The sequence below is a fragment of the Geotrypetes seraphini genome, chromosome 1 (genome assembly GCF_902459505.1).
Source record: "Geotrypetes seraphini chromosome 1, aGeoSer1.1, whole genome shotgun sequence".
Classification (NCBI taxonomy): Eukaryota; Metazoa; Chordata; class Amphibia; order Gymnophiona; family Dermophiidae; genus Geotrypetes; species Geotrypetes seraphini.
The window spans coordinates 136,121,334-136,147,176 of NC_047084.1; the positions used below are offsets into that span (position 1 = coordinate 136,121,334).

Here is a 25,843-nt window from a genome sequence, read left to right on the forward strand (position 1 = left end):
TGAGTTTGCTGTTCTGGCTATGCATTTCAAGCCTCATTCTCGTGTCCCAATAGTCTCAGTAAACTGCGAGCCTCATTCGGGTGTTCCAATAGACTCTGTGTGTGTGTGTGTTCCAAGCCTCACTCTGGGCGTCCTACCCTTTGCTTTTTCCGCGTTTCAGTCGGTCTCCAGTCTTGTCAGCCAACTCATAGAGGTGGCCTTTGGAGACTACAGAAAAAAAATGGTGTGTTAGTCTACTTTTAAAGGTAATATATAGAAATTTAATCCCCCCACACACGATATCAGGTGAAAATTTTTAATTGGATTAACTAAATGCAGTTTTTATTAGACCAAACTGGTTCTCGGGATTTGGTAGTTACAGACGTCTCCTGAAAAGTAATGAAAGCTGAATTTTCTTTTTATATACCCGTCTTCCTCTACAAGAATATAAATCTTAAAAAAATTGACTGGAATATAAAACAGAACCCGTAAAAAAATAAACGGTGAACTTTAAAAAAACAAATGGGGGAATAAAGTCCCTAATTTCTGGAGCTGAGAATAAATTACTTCTTGTAATGACTGGGATTGCTATACAAATGATCATGAAAAACTGGAAGAATTGCGATAGACTGAATCACACCTTTTGGTGGGATTCCCTGTGCTTGTGTTATCGATACAAATGTATGAATTCAGAAATAAAGGGTTATGGTAAAAATTTTAATAAGATTTGGGGCCCTTTAGCAAATTTTGTATCCACCAATTAATAGTCCAAGCCTTCCATTTTATTGAGTTTTCCACACATCCGGATTGAGGGGGAGGGGAAGATGTTTATATTATTATTGTTAGTAATAAGTGCTGTTATTTGGTGCCAATTGTTATATTTTTGTATGCACTTTGTATGTTATTAAAATGAATAAAGACTTTAAAAAAACATGGGGAGGGGGAACTGTGGTATACAGACCCCTGTGGCACTCCACTGTTTACGCTTCTCTCAATGGATGTGGTAAGAGCGGATAGTGTAGCTGCTTTTAAGAAAGGTTTGGACAAGTTCCTGGAGGGAAAGTCCATAATCTATTATTGAGAAAGGCCTGGGGGAAGCATGCTTGCCCTGGATCGGTGGCATGGAATGTTGCTACTCCTTGGGTTTTAGCCAGGTACTAGTGACCTAGATTGGCCACCATGAGAACAGGTTACTGGGCTTGATGGACCATTGGTCTGACCCAGTACGGTTATTCTTATGTTCTATGTGATCTTGAGCAACAAAACAGTGAGAGACTATAGAGTTTGATAGATGGCGTGTGACATGAGCACAAGCTTATATTGAGAAAACAGAACAGATATGAAGTAGCACATAAAAAGGTGAAGGGGCACAGCACTACAAAGTGATGCTTATGTGATCGAGTGAAAGGCACAGGACTCAACAAGCATATAGAAAAGCTGAAAAACATGAGATACTAAAGAAAGTAAACAGCGCGAAAAAGGGAATTAATGATTACAAATAGCTGGTGCTAAAACTTGTATTGCACACTGGAGAAAAGAAAACAAAATGCTCATAAAAGGCGGTCAACATAAGAACATATAAGAAAAGTGAAAAGGGACATACCTGTAAAGGTGACATAAAACACTCAAGCAAAATCACTAGAAAGGCGAAAGACCGCGAAAAATGACGAGCACTTTAAAAGTAAGAATGGTGTAAAAAACGTGGTGCCTTAAACCAGTGGTTCCCAACCCTGTCCTGGAGGACCACCAGGCCAATCGGATTTTCAGGCTAGCCCTAATTAATATTTATGGAGCAGATTTGCATGCCTATCACTTCCATTATATGCAAATCTCTCTCATGCATATTCATTAGGGCTAGCCTGAAAACCCGATTGGCCTGGTGGTCCTCCAGGACAGGGTTGGGAACCACTGCCTTAAACAATGACATCCAATCCAACCCAAAAATTCTAAAAACTGAAATATCGCTGGTCCTGATTATATCGGATTGAGGATCTTGTCACCTGCTGTAGTAAACATAATTGTATTATAGTGTGCATATGTAGATAGTTTGGCTTGCTAGGATTAGCTTTTAATCTTTCTTTATAAAGAAACCAAACAAATAGAATGTTAGGAATTACTCCGAAAGGAATAGAGAATAAAACAGAATAATATAATGCTTTTGTGTCCATTTTGCGACCACAGCTTGAGTAATGTATGCAGTAGTTCTTGAGTCATCTCAAAAAAGGCATTGTCAGAAGTAGAAAAAGTACAGAGAAGGACTACTAGATTGATAAACGCTAAACAAGGTTGGAGCAGCCACAACTCAACCACCCTAATTTTAACCTGATTAAGGTTTTTGTAAAGAAATTTCCCTGTTAAACACTCTTTGGAATGTTTTTTACCATTCAATTGAACTATTGTTCTTATCTTGTGCTCATTCTAGCCTGATCTGAAGAAGGAGGTTTTAGTTCCTGAAAGGTAGTGAAAAAATATATCAATCCCCTTATATTCTGTAGTTTTTCTAATCTAATCAAATCTAATCTAATGCTTAGTTTTGTATACCGAGACTTCAATCCAGGAAAGATCGACTCAGTTTACAACGATTAAGTTAGGCTAGTAAAGGCATATAGAAAGTTATCAGAAAGATTAATTTCCAAAATGTTTAATAAACAGGATAGTTTTCAAAGACTTATGAAAAAAAGAAAGGGAGTCAGAACTTCTTAAACGAAGTGGAAGGTCGTTCCAAAGTTGGGCAAACTTGAAAGACAGAGATTGGCTAAGAGTCTTGATTCTTTTAATACCTTTACTAGATGGACAGGACAGCTTGAATTGTTGGTCAAGTTTCAAGTTTTTTATAAATTTGATTAATCGCTTATTCAAAATTCTAAGTGATGAACATATCAGTAAAATTACAAAATTGAGGGTGCAACAAAACAAATAAAGAACTAAACCTTACAAAACATATTAAAAACTAACTTACAACCATAATAAAACACGAGGAAATGATGGAAAAAGAAATACAATTTGATTGATAGAAGAGAGGACAATTATGGTAAAAAAACAAAAGGAAGGGTTAAAAACAACGAATCTCAGCGAAATTATGGAATTGGAATGAAACTCCTAGTCGGGCTTTCTAATTATTAAATGCATCTTTAAAAAGAAAGCTTTTTAGTTTGCTTTTAAATTTATCCAAATTGTTTTCTTCCCTTAAATAAATAGGGAGGGAATTCTATGTTTGAGGAGCTGTAACAGAAAAGATGAAGTGCCACCATGTATTAATAATTTTGAGTGAGGGAATAACTAGTAAATGTTGATCATTAGACCTCAGAAGTCTGGTTGAGGTATAGGGAATCAATGATTTGTAAATGAAAGCCGGAGTTTTGTATAGCATAGATTTGAAGGTAAGCAAATTTAATTTATATATTATACGATGTGCGAGTGGGAGTCAGTGCGCTTTCTTAAGAAGGGGAGTCACGTGATCGAATTTCTTAGCTTTCATTATAAGTTTGATTGATGCATTTTGGATAATCTGCAAACGTCTGATTTCATTTTGGACTATTCCCTTGAATAGGGCATTGCAATAATCGATTTTTGAAATAACCAAGGAGTGAATTAATATGTTAAGAGACTTCGGACATAGAAATTTTGAGACTGAACGGATTTGACGAAGTCTGTAGAAAGTTGATTTAACAATGTTACTAATGTGATCGTGGTAGGTTAGTTTATCGTCAAAGATAACCCCTTGCAAAACCCCTTGGTCACCCTTTGCAAAACAGAATCTATAAGAGTTCCAGGATAAAGGGATTAGGGGAGTAAAAATACCACAGAGAGTTTTAAAAGTGACACAGGCACAAGCATATTTTCTCTACAAGGCTTCAAAGCATAACCCTAGCGCTACAAAGAATGGTTTATAATATAATTCTTTCAGATTTTGCAGGCGACTCCATCCTCAATTAGTGTACTAACTTTGATTAAAACATTTAATCTGGAATATATGAGCTCTTACCTTGAGATAATTATCTATTTAGATGGAGTTCAAAATCGAACACACCTGGAATGGCTTGCCTGTAGACCATGAGCCAGTGAGAATCCATCTGAAGCCATGGGATGAAGGATTATTAATGGAAGTTAATGCTCTTTTTTTTAACGATCCTCCTGCACCGCCTGGTGAACCAGGAAAACCTTTTAACAGACTTTGGGACTATGAAGGTGGGTGAACATTTTAATGCTAAATGATACAGGGGGGTCATTTTAGAAGCACCTAAATGAACAAATGGCAACATGTTTACATTAGAGCAGTGTATCGCAAACTGTGTGCCTCCTGGGATTTCTGGTGTGCTGTGGTACACTGGGGAAGAGGAGAAGTGCCGGCGTCAGATGACTGTCAACAGGATGTGCTTCTCGCCAAGGGAGGCATATCCTGTAAGCAATCTCCTGACACCGGCACCTCTTCTCTCTGCCGGCCCTTCTCTCCAGCGCGGGTCTTTCTGAACAAGGCCCGTTTGAAGGGAAAGTGTCTTTCTGATCTGCTCTGTATATTATTATTTTTGGTATTTTTTTGCGGTTTTTGCGTCTTATCGGTGCACCAGAGCTCACCATTGTGGAGGAAAGCTCTGCCTGCGTGGAGAAGACCACTTCCATTAGTATTAAAAGAAGCATCCCCTGTTGTAATGGGTCATTAACCACATCTAACAAACATAACAGCATTTCCTCCAAACAGCCTTTAAAATCTTGACAGTGGGGTCGAGTCCGGCATAGAAAATATAATGTCACTGTCCCCTTATTAAAGGCCTTTAATCTCTGAGCCTGATAATACCCCCCCACTCCCTCCCAAACAGCAGCCCTAACTTTGCCCAATTGGCTGTGCAAGTGCCTGCATTGAATATCTGCTGGAGCCCACGTAAAGTCCGGGTACTGTCCTGAAATATTGTGATATCTGCTACTACTACTATTTATCACTTCTATAGCACTGAAAGGCATACACAGCACTGTACAGTTTGACATTTAATAGATGGTCCCTGCTCAGAAGAGCCTGCAATCTTACTTGGACAGACAGACATGACATATTTGGTTGGGGATGCAGAACTCAAGGTGAGAGGAGTTAGGAGTTGAAAGCTCTCTCAAAGAGGTGGGCTGACATTTATAGATGGTCCCTGCTCAGAAGAGCTTACAATCTAACTTGGACGTTCAGACATGACGTATAGGGTTGGGGATTCAGAACCTAAAGTGTTAGAAGTCAAAAGCACTCTCGAAGAGGTGGGCTTCTAATTTGGATTGAACACTGCCAGAGACGGAGCCCGCCATAGGGATTTGGGCAGTAAGATAGAAGGGACAGAGTCTGCAATTGGCAGAGGAGGAGAAGAGCATAGATAGGAGGGACTTACCAGCTGAAAGAAGCTTGCATGGGGGAGGTAAGGAAGGGCAGCCAAGTGAATGCATTTGTAGGTCAGAAAGAGGAATTTGAATAGTATTCAGAAACAGATGGGAAGCCAATGATGTGACTTTAGGAGAGGAGTAATGTGAGTCTGGTGTCTCTCATAGACTATGAGTCTTGCAGACAGATTGAAGGGGAGAAAGATGGCAGTAATCTAAGTGTGAGGTGATAAGGGCATGGATAAGGGTTTTAGTAGTTTGCTCATAGAGGACGGGTCAGATTTTGGTAATATTATATTGGAAGAAGTGACAGATTTTAGCGATAGCCCCCCCCCCCTGCAGCCTAGTAGAGAAAGGGCAAGAGCAACGCTCACTTGCTTCTGCCAGGGCCGGCTAAACCACTGAACTAGGTGAGGCTGTGGCCCAGGGTGCTGGAGATATAGGGTGCTGAAATCCCCAGTCTCTGAGCTCACCCCCCGTGCTTCACCTGGTCCCATGTTTTCTCCCCTCCTCTCTCCATCCCTGGTCCAGCGTTGCTTCTTCTGCTCTCGTCCTCCCTCAAAATATTACCTTGCATGCCGGTGATAACAGCATGCATAGCCGGATGACTTCTGCCAGCCGTGGGTCTTGCCTCTGCTGTGTTGGGGAGAAATATTGGACCGGGGGAGGGGGGCTAGAGAGCTTAATAAGTTTTGGGGGTAGGGTACCGCTAACAAAGTTGGCTCAGGGCACCATAACCTTTTTGAGCCGGCCTCAACTCCTGCCCATCGCTGCTCCCCCTTCAAAATGGTTGCTGTGATCTCTACCAAAGTACAGTTTTAAGGCAAATTGTTTTCTTTTTTAGCTTGGTCACACCATAAACTTTTAACAGACATTTTTGAAAATAGAAAATCATAAGAACATATGTAGATTATCCATAATGGGTTAGACCAGTGGTCCAAGTAACCCAGTATCCTTTCTCTAACAGTAGCCAATCCAGGTCTTAAGTACCTGGCGGAAACCCAAAGAGTGGCAACATTCCAGAGCTGGTATTGTGACATCATAATGCCTCATTCCACCAATGCCTAAGAGCTAAACTCTTCAGTGATGTCACAATGGCTTGATTGTCCTATATTTGGCTCACATAAGAACATAAGGGTAGCCATACTGGTCCATCTAGCCCAGTATCTTGTTTTCAGTAGTGGCCAATCCAGGTCACAATCACCTGGCAGAAACCCACTTAGTGGCAACACTCCCTAGTAAGTTTCAGATTTCTTTTATGTATAGTAACACACCCACTATTGCCTGTACATAATGTATAAATATATTATTATTTACAGTATCTTTCTTTTCAAGTGGTGGAAGCATTTTTCTTGAATGACAAAACAGAACAGTACCTGGAAGTTGAACTTTGCCCGTAAGTATTTACTGTTTTTCAATTCTGAAAAAAAAAACCAGAAATGGGTACTGAACAAGTACCGTATATACTTGAATATAAGTAGAGAGACCCCCCATTTTCCCCCCCAAAAGGAGGAAAAATGGTAGAAAGTTGTAACGCTGCACCTCAAGTTTTTCATAGTGACATTGTCTAGTTTTGTTGGTTGTAAACTGTCTGTTGCAATAAAGATTGAAAGAAAATCCCAGAACCTCTTTTTCCACTATTGAACTGATGCATTAAAAAGGATAAGAACATAAGAACATAAGAAGCGCCATCTCCGGATCAGACCTTCGGTCCATCAAGTCCGGCGATCCGCACACGCGGAGGCCCTGCCAGGTATACACCTGGTTTATTTTATAGCCAACCATACTTTATATGCCTCTCTCAAGGAGATATGCATCTAGTTTGCTTTTGAAGCCTAGGACTGTCGATTCTGCAATAATATCCCCTGGGAGAGTATTCCAGATGTCAACCACTCTCTGTGTGAAGCAGAACTTTCTGACATTAGTCCTGAACTTGTCCCCCCTTAGCTTCATTTCATGTCCTCTTGTCCGTGTCAAATTGGACAATGTAAATAATCTTCTCTGCTCTATTTTGTCGATTCCTTTCAGTATTTTGAAGGTTTCGATCATATCCCCACGCAGTCTCCTTTTCTCAAGGGAGAACAATCCCAGTGTTTTAAGTCGATCCTCATATACCAGTTTCTCCATACCCTTCACTAGTTTGGTTGCTCGTCTCTGCACCCTCTCCAGCAGTTTTATATCCTTCTTTAGGTAGGGAGACCAATGTTGGACACAGTATTCCAAGTGGGGTCTGACCATTGCCCTATAAAGCGGCATTATAACTTTCTCCGATCTACTCGAGATTCCTTTCTTTATCATGCCCAACATTCTATTTGCCTTCTTTGCCGCTGCCGCGCATTGTGCTGACGGCTTCAGGGTCCTATCTATCAGTACACCCAGATCCCTTTCTTGTACACTTTTTCCCAGACTTGCACCTGACATTCTGTACTCGTATTCCTTATTCTTACTGCCTAAATGCATTACCTTGCATTTCTCCACGTTGAACTTCATCTGCCATTTCTCCGCCCATTTTTCTAACCGACACAAATCGCTCTGGAGTTCCTCACTATCCTCCTGCGATCTGATTGCCCGGCAGAGTTTTGTGTCATCTGCAAACTTGATGATCTTGTTCTTTAAAACAGATGCTATTTCCCAAATCACCCTGTTAAGGGGTAAGTAAGCGCAGAGTGGTAAATATGACTTAGTACATCACAGTTGAAGTATTTAAGTTACTCTGGCCTAAATATTCTCCAGTAGCATCATCAGAAACAGTGACCGCATTTCTGTGGGAAACTTGCAAGAAACAGGGACAGTTATATTTTGTATTGACTGAGAGGGGACACGATCGAACATTCAAGATATTGAAGGGAGTTGACTTAGTAGAGAAAGAGAGATTTTCACCCTCTCCGAGGTAAAGAGAACCAGAGGGCACTCGCTAAACTTAGAAGGGAAAAGATTCTGTACAAACATAAGGAAGTTCTTCACCCAGAGAGTGGTAGAAAACTGGAACGCTCTTCCGGAGGCTGTTATAGGGGAAAACACCCTCCAGGGATTCAAGACAAGGTTGGACAAGTTCCTGCTGGACCAGAACGAACGCAGGTAGGGCTAGTCTCGGTTAGGGCACAGGTCTTTGACCTGGGGGCCACCGCGTGAGCGGACTGCTGGGCGCGATAGACCACTGGGTCTGACCCATCAGCGACAAATCTTATGTTCTTATGTAGGCTATAAGTATTAACATAAATAAATAAATACTTTGTTTTAATTTTTACAGGCATGGACAACATTTGTTGTTGCTACTTTCTGGCCAAAGAAAAATATGTCAAGTAAGTGACATTGTCCAAATTAGTGATGCGCAAGATGGCAGCCTCTTGAGTCCTGCTTCAAATGGGTCTGTTCTGGTTTGTGTTTTTTTTGTCCAATTAAGTTCCCAGTGGAATCTGAACTTTTCCTTAAGACCAAACAGGATCTTTCCTCGCATGTGTGACTTCAACTGAGGAAAGTAAACCAAGAATTCCCAACACCAGGGTTGTTACGGAGCCACCTCGGCTTGCTTTTTTTCTTTTTTTCTGTGAAGTCCCAGGGATATCGCTCTTCCTTGGGTCTGTCGTAAAAGTTTTGTGCCATTTAAAAAGTTCCACCCCCATCCAAATTACCTCAGTTTTGCTCCTCTCCCCCCCCCCTGTATGCAAGTAGCAAGTTCAAAAGACTTTTGGGGGCTTCCATCTTTGTAATTATTTCTTAGCAGACTATTAATGGGATGGTTTTGCCATTGCCTTGTACATTTATTCTTTTTCTCCCTTTGACTAAAACCAGATATTTAAACCAATGGATAGCTGAGTAATCCAAATCCAGAATTTGAACCTAGGTTATGAGCACAATAGGCAAGCAACCCCTTGATTGCAGCCGATCAAAAAATAGCTCTTGTAGGATATTTGGGGGGTGATTTTCCTTTATTTTTTTTCTGTGCAGCATCAAGTGGCATCAGTTGGAACTTTTTGTCTTTTGATTTCACGTTAGCTATCTTTATGACAGTGTCCCTGAAACACAAGACTCGCGGAAGTGTGGACAGTACAGAAGGGCAGATATGCTGTATGATGTTGTCCGCATCTGCCCTGTGGTATCTGTGGTGGTAGCCTACAGATAGCTTTGGTTGAGGCATTAAGACAGTCAATGCAGCCTCAAAGGCACATTTAAGCAAGCTACCCTTAGGGGCTGGCTGCTGTTTTCATGGGAGGATTTGGAGAAGTTGGCCCATTTCTCAGTGGTTACCTCCAGTTTGACAAACTAAGTTGTTGTGTTTCAAGTGCACTAGCTATCAAGCCACAAATCTGAGCTACCTTCCTTTTTCAACAATGTCTGACAGATTTTGATGCGTCCAGCTCATTGGCCAGAAAGATTTCTTTAGCAACCATCATACCTAATCTGGATAGCACAGCCTACTTGGAAATTCTCATCAGACCTCTACAGTAATGACATCTCCATCAAGTAGAGGCTGACCGAGTTTCCAGTTTGGTACTGAAATTCGGGTTTGGGTTTGGGTTTTGGGCTGAAACTGAAACCCTTCCCCCTTCTTGAGTCACCTGACTGAGGCAAGGGCTCTTCAGCTGGGGAAAAAAGGTGACTGAGGAGGGATATAATTGAGGTCTACAAAATCCTGAGTGGTGTAGAGCAGGTAAAAATGAATTGATTTTTCACTCTCAAAAAGTACAAAGATCAGGGGACATTTGATGAAGTTACTACTACTACTACTACTTTTAATTATTTCTATAGTGCTAGCAGACGTACGAAGGAGAGTATTATCTAAACAGACAAGATAGGATGCCATGGATACAGTTAGCGGGAATGGTTAATCTGATGGCTAAGTTGGTGGGCAGAGGGGAGTAGGTTATGGATTGAAGGCTACATCAAAAAGGTGGGTTTTCAGTCTATTTTTCAACGAGGGGTGGGGTGGGGCTAACAAGATATGTGGAAAAACTTTTAAAACAAATAGGACAAAATATTTTTTTCACTGAAAGAATGGTAAGGTTCTGGACCTTATTGGCAGAGGATGTGGTAACAGTAGTTAGTATAGCTGGGTTTAAAAAAAGTTTGGACAAATTCCTTGAGGAAAAAAATCCATAGTCTGCTTGTCTTGGGATCAGTAGCATGGAATGTTTCTGCTGTTTGGATTTGTGCCAGATACTTGTGACCTGGATTAGCCACTGTGAGAAACAGGATACTGGGCTAGATGGACACACTATGGCTATTCTTTTCTTCTTGTGACCAGATCCCCACCCCCCATGAAAATGAGTTCCCCTCCCCCACCAGCATGTCCCCCCCCCAAACCATCAGCCCTGGTGGTATAGTGGCCTCTTGGAGCAGAAACGAATCCCACTCTTTCCTGCCCGGTGTCATTGCTGCTTTAAAATGACTGCCGAGACGTCCCATGGAGTTTCGGAAAATCTGGACCCCCCCTAGCCCCGCCCCCCAGGCAGGCCTAGTTCCGCCCATATCCCGCCCCCAAGCCCACCCTCCACTGCCTGCTCTTGTCGAGCAGGGAGGACATTTGCGCATGTGCGGATGCTACATGATGACGTCACGCGCACGCATGATGTCATTGCGTGACGTCCTCCCTGTCCAACGCAGCTTTTCAAAACCGGGACAATGTGCCGGGTTTTGAAAAGCCGCCCGGACCCCTGGACATGTTCTCAAAAGGAGGACATGTCTGGGGAAATCCGGACGTGTGGTAACCCTACGTAGGAGGTCTTGGCGGCCAAATTGAAACTGGCATCTGCATAGAGCACAGAAACCTGAGGGAGCAGAACCATTTAGGCCAGGGGTGTCCAAGTCCCTCGAGGGCCGCAATCCAGTCGGGTTTTCAGGCTTTCCCCAATGAATATGCATGAGACGTATTTGCATGCACTGCTTTCATTGTATGCTACTAAATCTCATGCATATTCATTGGGGAAATCCTGAAAACCCGACTGGATTGCGGCCCTCGAGGAGGGACTTTGATGTCCTTGGCCTAGACCATCCACCCTACTCACTAGATCAGTGGTGTCCAAGTCCCTCCTTGAGGGCTGCAATCCAGTCGGGTTTTCAAGCTTTCCCCAATGAATATGCATGAGATGTATTTGCATGCACTGCTTTCATTGTATGCTACTAAATCTCATGCATATTCATTGGGGAAATCCTGAAAACCCGACTGGATTGTGGCCCTCGAGGAGGGACTTTGATGTCCTTGGCCTAGACCATCTCACTAGATCAGGGGTGTCCAAGTCCCTCCTTGAGGGCTGCAATCCAGTCGGGTTTTCAAGCTTTCCCCAATGAATATGCATGAGATGTATTTGCATGCACTGCTTTTATTGTATGCTAATAAATCTCATGCATATTCATTGGGGACTGCTGGGCATGATGGACCACTGGTCTGACTCAGCAGTGGCAATTCTTATGTTCTTATGAAAACCCGATTGGATTGCTGCCCTCGAGGAGGGACTTTGATGCCCCTGGCCTAGACCATCCACCCTACTCACTAGAACAGGGGTGTCAAAGTCCCTCCTCGAGGGCCGCGATCCAGTCGTGTTTTCAGGCTTTCCCCAATGAGTATGCATGAAATGTATTTGCATTGAAACGTTAAGTGGGATGGATTGATACCGGTGTTTGTGGGAGGACCCTGGAAACAGCAGTGTACGAAACATGTCGGGTCCAACCCTCCCAAACCGAGCTATTTAAAGACCGAATGGAGTGAAGAGTGATGAGTTGAATTCAAAATCAGTTATATAAAGCTAAGTTTTAAAGATTGATTTATTTATATATCTTTAATTTTTCATGAGATTTGATAATGATAAATTGAATAAGCACTAAGCCAGGGGTGTCCAACCTGCGGCCCCCGTGAAGTATTTTGTGCGGCCCCGGTCGAGGGCGATGCAGTGTTTTCCTCTGCTGCCCCCAGGTGTTTATCGTCTTGCCAGCTCCCTCCTCTGTCTTGCTGCAGCGTTTGCGCATTTGTGCGGACCCAGAAAAGTTTTTTCGGCCAATGCGGCCCAGGGAAGCCAAAAGGTTGGACACCCCTGCACTAAGCACTTTTGAGGAATGAATAGAGTAATTTTAGTACGAAGCACGGTGCACTTTACAACAAATAGAGAAAAAATTATTTAAATAGTACAAAGGAGCCGATGAGGAAATGACCACATAAAGCTCACCGGAATGAAAGATATTTGATGCAGTGGAGTGGTGGGGCTGAGGCTTAAAAACAAATTTACTGTCTAAACTCTCTATAAAAAATCTGTTTTGGTGGCTTAGAGTATATAAAATTGAAATGATGTATTTGCATGCACTGCTTTCATTGTATGCTAATAGATCTCATGCATATTCATTGGGGAAATCCTGAAAACCCGACTGGATTGCGGCCCTCGAGGAGGGTCTTTGTTTAAACAACTACAGACAATTCAGAATACAGCTCTGAGACTCGTCTATTCATTGAAAAAACATGATCACATTACTGAGGCATTCATCAATTCTCATTGGCTTCCAATCCAGGAAAGAATACAATTTAAATTCTACTGTATACTATTTAAAACTATAAATGGAGACAGCCCAACCTACCTAAACGACCGCCTCATCCAAACCACCTCTAAAAGGCATAGAAAAACACACACCCCATTCACTTACCCCCCAATCAAAGAAGTAAAACGGAAAAAACTATACAACGGACTACTGGCCACTCAGGCAGCGAAGATAGACAACCAAGTCTCCAACTTGTTGACAACAACCCCAGACTACAAGATGTTCAGAAAGGAAATAAAAACTATACTCTTCAAGAAATCCCTTAATAAAGCTTAATACCATGATAAAGCTTAACTCCCCCTTACCATCCCCTCCCTAACCCCAGATCCTACTTTTCCCTCTCTTGGAAACCTTCTCTGATCTAACGTTGTAACCCTTCTTCCATAACTCTTTTTTAATCCGCTTTGAACCGAAAGGTAATGGCGGAATAGAAATCTGTAATGTAATGTAATACATGCAAATTTATCTCATGCATATTCATTGCAGATAGCCTGTAAACCTGACTGGCTGGGTGTGTCTTGAGTAGAGAGTTGCGCGGGGACAGAAATCCCACCCGTCCCCACCAAAGTCCCACCCGTCCCCACCCGTCCCCGTGAGGAATCCAACCGTCCCCACCCGTCCCCGTGAGGATTCCCTCCGTCCCCACCCGTACCCGCGAGGAATCCCTTCCGTCCCCACCCGTCCCCGCGAGGAATCCCCTCCGTCCCCGCCCGTCCCTATAAACTTCAGAAATAGTTATTTCATTTAATTATGCTACTGAATTAAAGGCTCTGGTAGAAACCCATTTACAAATAAGCAAAAAGACTTTATTAATTTGAAAATATTAATTGGGAAGAATACATACTTTGCAAATGGGTTTCTACCAGAGCCTCTAATGTTTATAAATTTTTATCAACACAACTAATATACTACTTTATCCTGAAGCAAAATAAAAAAAAAGAAATATAATTCTTTTCCTACCTTTGTTGCCTGGTTTCTGCTTTCCTCATGTTCTCATTCAATTCCTTCCATCCACTGTCTCTCTTCCTTCTGCATCTTCCATTTGCTCTGTTACTGTGCCTCTCCCTTTCTTCCCCCTTCCAAATTGGTCTGGCACCCATCTTCTTCTCTCCGCTCCCCCCATAGTCTGGCATCTGTCTTCTTCCCTGCCAGCGTCTTCTCCCTACTCTCTCTTTCCCATTTCCTTTCAGCGTCCTTCTCCCCCCATCTTCCCCATGGCCTTTCAGCGTCCTTCTCCACCCCTTTGTATTCCCCATGTGCTTTCAGCGTCCTTCTCCCTCCTCTGTCTTCAAGTGCTTTCAGAGTCCTTCCCCCCCCCTCCCGTCTTCCCCCCCCTCCCGTCTTCCCCATGGTCTTTCAGCGTCCTTCTCCCCACTCCTTCTCTACCGCCCCGTTTGCAGCACAGCCGGCCAGGTCCCCTTACTTTTGTGGCACTTCCCCGACCGACTGACAACAGCCCCGGTCCGACAAACCTCCCTGCCCTTAACTGCGAATCTAAATTACCTTATTACAGCTGCTGTAAGAAGATAATTTAGATTCGCGGCTACAGGGCAGGGAGGATTGTCGGACCGGGGCTGTTGTCGGTCGGTCGGGGAAGTGCCACAAAAGTAAGGGGACCTGGCCGGCTGTGCTGCAACCGGGGCGGGGTGTGGCGGGGCGGACCGCCCCCTCCCTTGGTAGCCACTCGAACCGCGAGGCTACTCTCCTCCTACCTGCACTGCCTGCAGCACAGAGCCAAACGGAAGTCTTCCCGACGTCAGCGCTGACGTCGGAAGGAGGGAGGGCTTTGTTTAAGCCATCCCTCCCCTCCGACGTCAGCGCTGACGTCGGGAAGACTTCCGTTCGGCTCTGTGCTGCAAGCAGAGAAGGTAGGGAGAAGAGCCGCGCGACTGAGTACATCCAGCCCCGCAGGAACCCCGCGACCCTCGGAGGCGTCCCCACGGGATCCCCGCGACCCTAGGGGGCGTCCCCACGGGATCCCCGTGACCCAAAGGGGGAACCCGCGGGATGCCCGCGGGTCCCGCGGGATTCCCGTCGTCCCCGTTCCCGTGCAGCTCTCTAGTCTTGAGCTCATCTGCATTTGGCCTTTATCTGCCATCATGTTTCTATTTAAGTCTTGATATACCACATATCAAATATCGGAGCGGTTTACAGTTTGTAAAATAAATAAATATACTTTGGGAAATAAACTCATAGGGATCACAAGACAAACAGGAAGATACACACGGAACAAGGGGAAGAAATACAATATGATAGGAAAGGGAACAAAGGTATATAGTGAGCGGACTGCTTGGCATGATGGACCTCTGGTCTGACCCAGCAAAGGTATTACTTATGTTCTTATGTACAAAAAGGTGAGAAGGTGTGGATTTAAAATAGTCCAATCCATGATCTCAGCACAAGATAATTGCTTTTTCAATAATTGGTGCTATCTTTTGTTGAAATTGATTATTTAAAGTTTTCACTACACTTGCGGGTTCGATTATTCACTGTTTTTAGCTTGCTGGCTTCTCCCCCCAAATTACGTCAGCTTGCATAGAGAAATCGCTGATTCCCGGCACTTTCTTCACCGTGTTTTGCCTCTCATAGAAACATAGAAAGATGACGGCAGATAAGGGCCATATAGCCCATCAAGTCTGCCCACACTATTTACCCACCCTCTTAAGTCTTCTGACTCCTTGAGTATAATTGTAATTATACTGTCACTCTACTGACCCGCTCGTTCAAGTCCTAGTGACCTTATCCCTTGGCATGACCTCGTAGGGATCCCACATAGGTATCCCATTTATTCTTGAAGTCTGAGATGCTGCGTGCCTCGACCACCTGCACTGGAAGCTTGTTCCAATGCTCGATCACTCTCTCCGTGAAGAAGTACTTCCTGGCGTCTCCACGAAACTTCCCTCCCCTGAGTTTGAGCGGATGTCCTCTTGTGGTCGAGGGTCCCCTGAGAAGAAAGATATCGTCTCTCCTTCAGGAACAGGCCAGGTCTCCCACCATGTTATTCGCAGTTTCACCCTATTCACGATGGTTTTTAATAGAAAACAGCGAATAACATATGAAAAAGCTATTCGTGGTTTTTCTGTATTTGCGGTTCTGTTAATCCCCTATCACAGCGAATACGGAGGGAAACGTGTATATTGGTTACACACATTAAGCATTCGGGGTTTTGGCCTATGATTTGCAATATCAATTAATGTAAGCAGTCATTCTACCTGAATTAAGATCTCTGAGGTCTTTTCTCCCCATATGCATTAAAATTGACTAAGTTTGTGCTCCTAATAGTTGATTCTGAACATCAGTACATTGTATGTGATAGGAACGTTTTCACCCATAATAAGGAACCCATGACAGTCTAGGCTCGCTTGATAACATGCAGTTCAAGGTGGACCTTGAGCTGGTGCTTGCAGTGTGGGGTGTGGCATTGCAACTTAAGATGGGTTCAAGAGATTGTGCAGCGGAGGGCGTGTCGATCAACAAATCCTAGTAGACATACACTTCTCTCTCCGTATTCACAGGAACATAGCCGTGAATACCGAAAAACTGCGAATAACTGTTTGCATGTTATTTGCGGTTTTTCTGTAAAATAGATCTGAAAAAAAAGAATAAACCGTGAATAACCCGACCTGTGATTTGCTCTGTACAATGCCGGGAGCAGCGATTTCCAATGTGAAACGCCGGGTTCAGTGATGAAAATTAGGGGGCGGAGCCAGCAGCTGAAAAATCGCGAATAAGCGAATCCACAGATACGGAAACCGCTGATACGGAGGGAGAAGTGTACTTGATAAATTGCTTTGCTAACTTCCAAAGATCACTAGTTCAGGTAATTTGGCAAGAGAGCAGGGGAGAGACTAAGGTCACAGAGAAAAGACTAAGGTGCCTATTTTTAGTGACCATCGCATCTAATCCAATGTGCGTTGAGTGCTTGTCTATTGGTTTCTTTGAGGTCTTGGGGAGGAAGGTGTATGATGATATGGCTCGGGTTACCATATGGCTCCAGAAAAAGGAGGACGGATTGGGACATCCGGGTTTTACTTCTACTGAAAGCAATGGAAGTAAGGCGAACAGATAGACATCTGGGAATGGAAGGAAAACCCGGATGTCTCAATCCGTCCTCCTTTTTCTGGAGCCATATGGTAACCCTAGATATGGCAGTCCTAGTTATAGATTTTGATAAGTCCAACCCATTGAGTAGAAAGACTTCTCAAGCGAGTCTCCCACCTGATCTGGGACTTTTTACAGCCAGTCTTAGAGCAGATAGACGTCAAGTATTCTCCTTGTCCCTGTCCATGCCAAGTGTGTCATGACACACATTGCGAACAGTAGAGTTACAGATTTGATTGTGGTTTGGATTATTCACGTTGTCTGAGCTCATTTCAAGTGAAAGGTAATTCAGACATGCTTTCCCCCCTAATGTTTAAATATTTGCTAAATACTTGGTTTTCTTTAATTGTATGTCAGCCTTTATTGTAATCTGCCTGTTTCATCTTTGCTGTAGCAAGAACTTGCTTTAACTTTTGAAGTGGAAAGAAATGAATCCAGATGGGAAGGCAGAGCTTATCTTCCCTGGAACTATTTTCCACCTTGCGTTAATAAGTTCAATGCATATGCCATTCATGGGTCAGAAGCCAAGCGGACCTATGAAGCTCTCTACCCTTTGCCTCACTGTGAAGTACAGGAAGGACAGCAGCCTGATTTGTAAGTAGAGATGCATCTTGCTTCGTAGAAGACAATTGAATCATTTAAATATCTGTGCCCACACATAATTTGCCTGAGAAAAGATCATGTAGAAGTTAATTAGACATAAATCCATCAAGAAGTGTGTAGTTTACTTCAGAATCCTTCAATTTAGCTCTAATAAGCTACATTAGAAGCTTTTTGAAAGACTAGATCATAAGCTTTCAATATCTTAAAGTCTTTAAGAGGGATCTGAGGCCTCAACATATTGAAGAGGGCTATTCTGTCACATTAGCACAGGGGAACATCATTCTCCTCACCGCTGGCACAGCTGCTTCTACAGTATAATTTGTGTCTTTGTTAGATATTTCAGTCAAATAAATAGGGTCGATTAAATTAAATTGACATATTGGATGGGGTAAAAGGAGTTGGTGTGGCTGGGTTTAAAAAAATATAACGAACTTATACTATTACAATAGCAATACCAACACAATATAGTAGAAAGACAATTATGATCAAAAGAGTACTGCTAATCGATTTAGCACGCGATAACGCTAACGCACCTTAGTAAAAGAGGGGGATTGTGTTGGGTTTAAAAATAAGCATGGCTAAGTTCTGGAAAAGGGATCCGTAAACCATTGGCAGGAGTGCTCTTATGGAATAATATGACAGGACCACTTAGGCTACTTTCAGATATTCAGAAATTTTAAGAAGGTGTTGAAGACAACTTTATTCGCAGAGGCTTTTTTCTTGCAAGATTCATTTATTTATATTGAAGCAATATTATCTGTTGTGATGTGTTTGATGATTATGTTTTGTTTGTACTTTTGTGGACTTCTTAGGTCCACTAAAAACCGTTCTATGGGGAATAAATAAATAGAATAAACTTAAAGTAAATGATTAAGATAGACATGATTATCCCCCGGGGTCAGTAGTTTGGAATCTCTCTCTTTTTTTGGATCCTGCCAAATATTTGTGACCTGAATGACCTTTGATCCAGTCCAGTCTAACCATTCTTAGGTTCTTTATGTTATTTAAAAAAACCAAACCTCCACGACTGTTACAGGATATATGCAGCAGTATTGTTATATTTTAAATAGGTTTAAAATGGTTGAACAAATTGCTGGGCTGTGATTTTAGAGGAATATTGTAGAGTGGAAAAGAACTAGACAGTACAGAATAACTGTAGCATATTTGCTGTTATTACTGTGTTTCCCTGAAAATAAGACCTACCCTGAAAATAAGCCCTAGTCCTGGGATTTGCCGGCAAGTCTTCAACCTGCCCCCCCCAACCGCTGCCACCGCACAGCCGAACCCCTGCTGACTCTCCATCCTTTCCTACCTGCCGACCGCGAGCGAACACTACCCTCATCTGAAGCAGCATCGGGCTGCCAGCACTCTAAACAGGCTGCTTTGGCCTTGTCCATCGGAGATTTTACTCTGCCACATTACTGATGTGAAATCTCTGACGGACAAGGCCAAGCAGCCTGTTTAGAGTGCTGCCGGCCCGACGCTGTTTCGGATGAAGGTAGGGCTCGCTCGCGGTCGGCAGGGAGGGAAGGATGGAGGGTCAGCAGAGGATTGGATGCGTGGTGAGGGTGGGGGGGTCGGTCTGTTCTCAAGGGTTCTATTGCACAAGGGATGGCAGAAAGGGAAGGATAGAAGCTGGGCAAGGGTTATGCTGCACGAGGGATGGGAGGGAGGAAAGGATAGAAGCTGGGCAAACCTCTGCACAGAGGGATGGGAGGGAGGGAAGGATAGAAGCTGGGCAAGGGTTATGTTGTACGATGGATGAGAGGGAGGAAATGATAGAAGATGGGCAAACTTCTGCACAGGGGGATGGGAGGGAGGGAAGGATAGAAGCTGGGCAAGGGTTATGCTGCATGATGGATGAGAGGGAGGAAAGGATAGAAGATGGGCAAACTTCTGCACAGGGGGATGGGAGGGAGGGAAGGATAGAAGCTAGGCGAGGGTTATGCTGCATGAGGGATGGGAGGATGGGAAGGGTAGAAGATGGGCAAACTTCTGCTGCACAGGGGGATGGGAGGAGGGGAGGAAAGAAGCTGCACATGTGGGGGGCGAGAAAAGAAAGAAGAAGAATTGGGTGAAGGAGAGGAAGGGAGAGATGATCATGTACATACCCCGAAAATAAGACCTAGTGCCTTTTTTGGGCCCCAAATTAATATAAGACACTGTCTTATTTTGGGGGTAACACGGTACTACTGCCTGCCTGTCCCAGAACCTTAGGTTCCTGGATTTGTGTCCCACTTGGCATTTGCTAAGGTGTTCTGTAGTCCCATAAAATATACGCTAAGTATAACAAAAACCAAATGCTGGAAGCGCTGGTATATTTCATTCTACTGTATAGTTTGTAGGCCAGTACTGAGAAACATAATTTTTCATCATTCTTTGCGTCTAGCAATCTTGATCATGCTTTTTGTTTGTTTTCATAGTCATCGTCTGGAATATTTTGAGCCTTTTCATTTGGAGGACTTCATGGGCTAAAGTTGGAAGCAACCTGAATCTGACCTATGGAAGCATTTCCTGTGTGCTAAATAGGCACGAGTATCATGTCTTCTAAATCGATTTCCTCAGACTATCCCCCTCCCCCCTTCTCTCTTTTTCTAGAGGGTTGATTTTTTGATATTCACTTGCTGGACGCTCAGGACAGGGCAGTCTGCCAAAGACACATAGGGAAATGGGATTTGGTATATTGCCTTTCTGTGGTTGCAAACAAACTGGTGTACGTATTACAAGTAGACTCTCTGTTAACTGGAAATCAAGCAACTAGCAAAAAAAAAAAATCAAAGAAATATTGTAATACTTTAAATGAAAATAAAATCAATTTCTGGCAGAGCACGCCACACCGGATTCCACCCATACTTTGCTACCACATGTCCGGTAGTTTGTCTGGAACAGTTTATGGTATGGCATAGTACAGGGTAGTTCTGAAGAAAGAATCACTGAAATGATTCCAGACTGGAAGATTTTCAGTCACATGGATGTTGTCGTGTGTCTCTCCACCCATTTAAAGTTTTGCCTTGGAAGGGGGGGGTCCAGCTGGACAGAAGGTACAGAGTGTTACAACTCTGATCAATTCATAAAAGCAGGGTGTGGTATGAGTGACATCTGCTGCTCGGGTCTTCATTGAACAGTATTCCCCTGCTCATTCGCAGATGGCGGTTCGCGATCCCAGTCATTCGTGGATTTTCTGACCATGAATGACCGGGCAGGAGAGGGCAGCCGGAGCGCCGGCGAGTGAAGGAAATCACTCGCTGTATGCTCTGACCGCCTCTTCCTGTACTATTTATGAATAAACTTTATAGGGCAGTATCCCTCAAGCTGCGTGTCCAAGCAGCTCCTGATTGGTGAGGCCCGACTTTAGTACAGGAAGAGGCGGTCAGAGCATACAGCGAGTGATTTCCTTAACTCGCCGGCGCTCCTGCTGCCCTCTCCTGTCTTCCCTGCCTAAAAACCGTATTCACAGTTTTTCAAAATTCACGGGGGTTCCTAGAACGGAACCCCCGCAAATTTCGGGGGAGTACTGTACCTGTATTTGGAACTGCAAAATGTTTCCCTGTGGCAAGCCAAAGTAATAGATATGAAAATAGACTGGTCAGAATGCTTTGACGATAACATTATTTTTTAATGGTTTCAAACAGGTTTTGTTTTCTCACCACCTTGGGTTATAATACACCATATGCAAATAAACAACTGAGCTCGACAGTATGTGCTCAGCTGAGGCTTGCGGTTTTCCCTCTTCATTAAGGAACATAAGTTTTTAATTGAACCCCCCCTTCTTAGAAATATTGGCAGTTAAAATTGTAAGAACTGCCCAAACTGTAATAAAAAGTGAATTTTCTAGTTCTCCAGGAGATATTAGATTGCATGGCTTTCTTTTCAGATGTGGTATATAGTCTGTGTACTTCACAGTATTTAAGAAGTGACAATGATTGTGGATGGGCAGACTGGATGGGCCATTTGGCCTTTATCTGCCATCATGTTTCTATGTTTCTATGCTTGTAAATTTTTGGTTACCGCAGACGTTGCAGCACTGTACACCAATGTGCCACAATCGGCGGCCCTGGCAATCATAAAGAAATCCATAGATAGTGTAAACATGTCAACACAGAAGAAGGAACTAGTGGGCACATTGGCTGAATTTGTGATCTGTCAAAATTATTTTCAGTTTATAGATAGGTTCTTCATTCAGACTAAAGGGGTAGCGATGGGGGCCACAGTGGCCCCTTCTGTCGCCTGCCTCTATATGTCTGAATATGAAGAAAGATATGTGTATACATCTAGGTGGTTTAACAGAGTAGGCATTTGGAAAAGATTCATAGACGACATCTTTTTTACGTGGAATGGGGAACGTCATGAGTTGGAGGAATTCCTTAAAGAATTAAATGAGGTGGATTTGAACATCTCTCTCACTCATGAAGTGAGTTCTAACAAAGTATCTTTTTTAGATATTCAAGTAGTTAAATCCCAATTTGATTCTCAGGTACAGTTTAATACCACATTGTATCGGAAACCCTCCGACCGTAACACACTCCTCCATTACCACAGTTATCACCCTAAGCCTCTCCGGGATAGTATACCGGTGGGGCAATTTCTAAGACTGAGAAGGATATGCTCTGACGAATGGGATTTCCATCAGCAGGCCACATTATTATACGCAAAGTTTATTGAACGTGGCTACCCACCTCGTGTGGTCAAAGCAGCATGGAAAAGAGCCCGCAATTGTCAGCGGGAATGGTTATTACATACAAAGGAGAAAGAAAAAAATGGGGCCCTAGTATGTGTATTACCCTATTCTTGTAGGAGTCAACAACTTAGACAAATCATTTTAAAGCATTGGTCAGTATTGCAGGTACATGAAAGCATGAACCAATTTCCATTATTTGCTTATACCCGAGGCCGTAATTTGGGCCAAATTCTTAAACAACAAGCCCCCGGTCAATCGAATTATGGGGGCCCTCATGTAAGCTGTGCTCATTGTGTATATTGCTCTCATGTCCTCAATACTGACCAAGTTCTCATTCCTCAGTCAGGAGGAAAGAAATTCTATTTAAGAACTAATACTAACTGTCAGTCCACTGCAGTGGTGTATTGTATAATATGCCCCTGCGGGCTTTATTACATCGGGCATACTCGGCGGGCCATTAAAACTCGAATCGCCGAACATCTAAGTAATATTAGATGTAATCGTGTGTCTGCTCCTCTTGTGAACCATTGGCTTGAACAGCAGCACTCAATTGAAGATGTTAAATATACAGTTATAGCCAAGACACATAAAAAAACAGGGGATGTGACCCAGTGTCTATTATATCTGGAACAAAAATTCATCTTCCAGTGGCACACTTTGACCCCAAAAGGGTTAAACAATGAAATCGAATGGTTCCATCTATAGAAAAGGAGCAGGTTCAATTGGTTAGAGTATAGCGACGTCAGTATGACGTACCACAAAGGGAGGAGTATATAAGGTGGGCCTGCTGATGGAAATTCGTCGTCAAAAGCTCTAGTGTCTGTGAGTTGCGTGGAGTGCGTTATGCCGGTAGGTCTGAATGTGAATGATGTGGTAGTTAATTGTGAGTATTGTGTAAAATCATAGTAGTGATAACTGAAGTGTTTTAGTGTTAATGTGGTTGTTTTGCATTTATAGTACCCCTCCTGAAGAAGCCAGTTGGCGAAACCTGGGTAGGGGGGTCGGCAATTGTAATGAATGCAGTCACTTGAATAAACAGAATCCCGGAGCAGCTATATTGATTTCCCTCTCCATTCAAAGCTAAGTTGGTTTTGTTTTACCATCTTTGTGCAGTTATTTAGCTGTTGTATGGAGGGTGAGACTGTGAACAACGATGATGGTCTCTTTAGCAGCTGCTCCGTGAATTTTTTCACTGAGACCTCAGCTGTGGGTCTGAGTGTTCACTAAATAACTTCAGTTATTCGTTGATTGAATGATTTGATAATGTTTAGAATTACAAAGTGAGTCAGTAGAATATATTTAAGTATATCACTTTGGATAATTAAATTCCCTCGAGACATAAGATCTATGTTTCTATAACCATAAAGCTCTATGATCTCACAATGCAGCTGTAAAGAGCCTTAGCCAATAGGGAGAGGAGATGCAAATGTTAAGAGCCTTAGCCAATAGGGAGAGGAGGAGATAGTGGATGCTGCAGATAAACATACTGGATGGAACATTTGGCCTTTATCTGCCATCATGTTTCTATAACAAAAGTAGACAAAGCCTGATGGTTACCTATCAATTAAATACAATATATAGAACCACCCAAAAATACCAAAATGACACTGGAGGCAATTCTTTTCTCTTTTTTTCTCCATTTATAAACGGGAACAAGCCTCAAAATATTGAGTATTAAATTCTCACCCATTCAGGGTTCTTTCAAAGAGAAAGACACTTCTTTTCTCTTACTCTCATTCACATCACTGGCTTGAACTCATCCTCCCTACCTTCTTTCTAACGTTAAATATAATGTTTATTTCTTCAATGATTTACATTAAAACTACTATTTAAATACTAAAGGAGCTATATAGTTCATATGCACTTTAAAGCACTAGTGCACTTTTTGCACTAGTGCACTTTCTGGGCAAAGTTTCTGAAATGAACTGAGAGGTTTAAATAGTTTTTAGTGGCACACCCGGTCTCTTCGGGGCACACTGCTATGCCGTGGCACATAGTTTGAGGGATACTGCCCTATAAAGTTTATTCATAAATATGCATTAGAATAGATGACATGGATGTCATGTATGCAAGAGTCTGTGTGCGTAAGGATACATGACTGGTTCTTGATAACTAACGTCAAGTAATTTTATTTTTATTTTTTATGCTGTAGTTATCCTAACTTGAGCAACAAAGCAATCTGGGATTTGTGACCATTTGGATCTTCTTATTTTTGCAAACTTGGATTTTCAGCTCTGACAGATATTAACTTGAAAAAAAGAGAATGACTGCAGATAGTGGATGATGAAATGCATGTTTGCTTGTCGACTATCGAGCTGCATTTGGAGTTAATTTGCACTCAAAAACAAGCACATCCATCACATTGATTTGCAATTCTATTCGATCTACCTTAGTTTCACTGTTGTTGCAATTACCCGTACATAACTTAAATAACGTTAAATAAATAACTCTCAAATGTAATTTTTTGTAGGTTTTGCAATTTTATAATTTCAATCATAATGTGCCACAAAAAACATTTGCTCCGTTTAGTGTGCCAGACCTAGAAAAGTTTGAGAGACACGGTTATAGGGAATAATTTTGAAGATCGAGATCTGGTAGATATAGCTCAAATGTCATTTATGCATCTTCTGTAAACATCTCTGAATGTGTGTTTATACATTTCTGTGTTGTGTTTCCTTCTGTTTCACTTGATCTTCTCCTGCTAATGATGAATCTCTTCCCGCAGGGCATAATTGAGCAAAACAGTAGGTGCCCAGATTGTGAGGAATGTTTGCGTTGCTGGGAAAGTTTATATCATGTTGATTGCGCTCAATTACTTATTCAACATATTGTTTGGGAGAAGATTCATGAGCATTGGTTTACTGTTCAAACGCCTGTCCAGCTTCCCTAGCAAATCATATATATTTTATAGCAGAACTCATGGAAACTGCTGCCTGCATTAGGATGCAGTGTGAATCAAAATGAATTACCACTGTTTGTGTGCCCGGCGCTTAGTATCATCTGTAAATGTAGTCAATTATTAAAAGCATCATCAAGGACTGTAAACATTATTAATCACCACTTATGTGGTAAAGAGGAGAAAAGGCTTAGCATTTATTTGGCTGTGATTCCATTAACAAGGACTATAAAGCTGCAGGCACTGTGTATTGGTTTGATGTCAAAATGAAGGCTTTCTTTCTTATAAGTGTTAGTGGTGGGTACAGCAGGTTCTGCTTTGCACTGCCTAAAAGGGTACAAAGCTAGCCTTTTGTTACTACTTCTTATTGTCTGATTAAAAAAATAAAGAAAAACAATCTACACCAGTGGTCTCCAACTCCAACCCTTTGCAGGGCCACATTTTGGATTTGTCGGTACTTGGAGGGCCTCAGAAAAAATAGTGAATGTCTTATTAAAGAAATGACAATTTTGCATGAGGTAAAACTCTTTCCTTTTGACTAAAGCTTAATAATAATATTGTCATTTATAGCTAAAGAGACATATGATCAAGAAACGGTTTTATTTTACTTTTGTAATTATGATAAACATAGCGAGGGCCTCAAAATAGTACTTGGTGAGTCGCATAGGGCCTCCGGGCCGCAGGTTTGAGACCACTGCTTTAAAATTCTA

General features: G+C 42.6%; 1 protein-coding gene across 1 annotated transcript; it reads left to right on the forward strand.

Moving 5' to 3' along the window:
- Positions 1-7: 7 nt before the first annotated feature.
- Positions 8-20,395, forward strand: C1H4orf33 (chromosome 1 C4orf33 homolog). Its single transcript, XM_033939165.1, has 6 exons — positions 8-245; positions 3,987-4,167; positions 6,667-6,727; positions 8,582-8,633; positions 17,351-17,550; positions 19,983-20,395. The coding sequence occupies exons 2-6, from the start codon at positions 3,987-3,989 to the stop codon at positions 20,032-20,034; spliced, it is 546 nt and encodes a 181-aa protein (XP_033795056.1). The 5' UTR covers positions 8-245; the 3' UTR covers positions 20,035-20,395.
- The last annotated feature ends 5,448 nt before the right edge of the window (positions 20,396-25,843 follow it).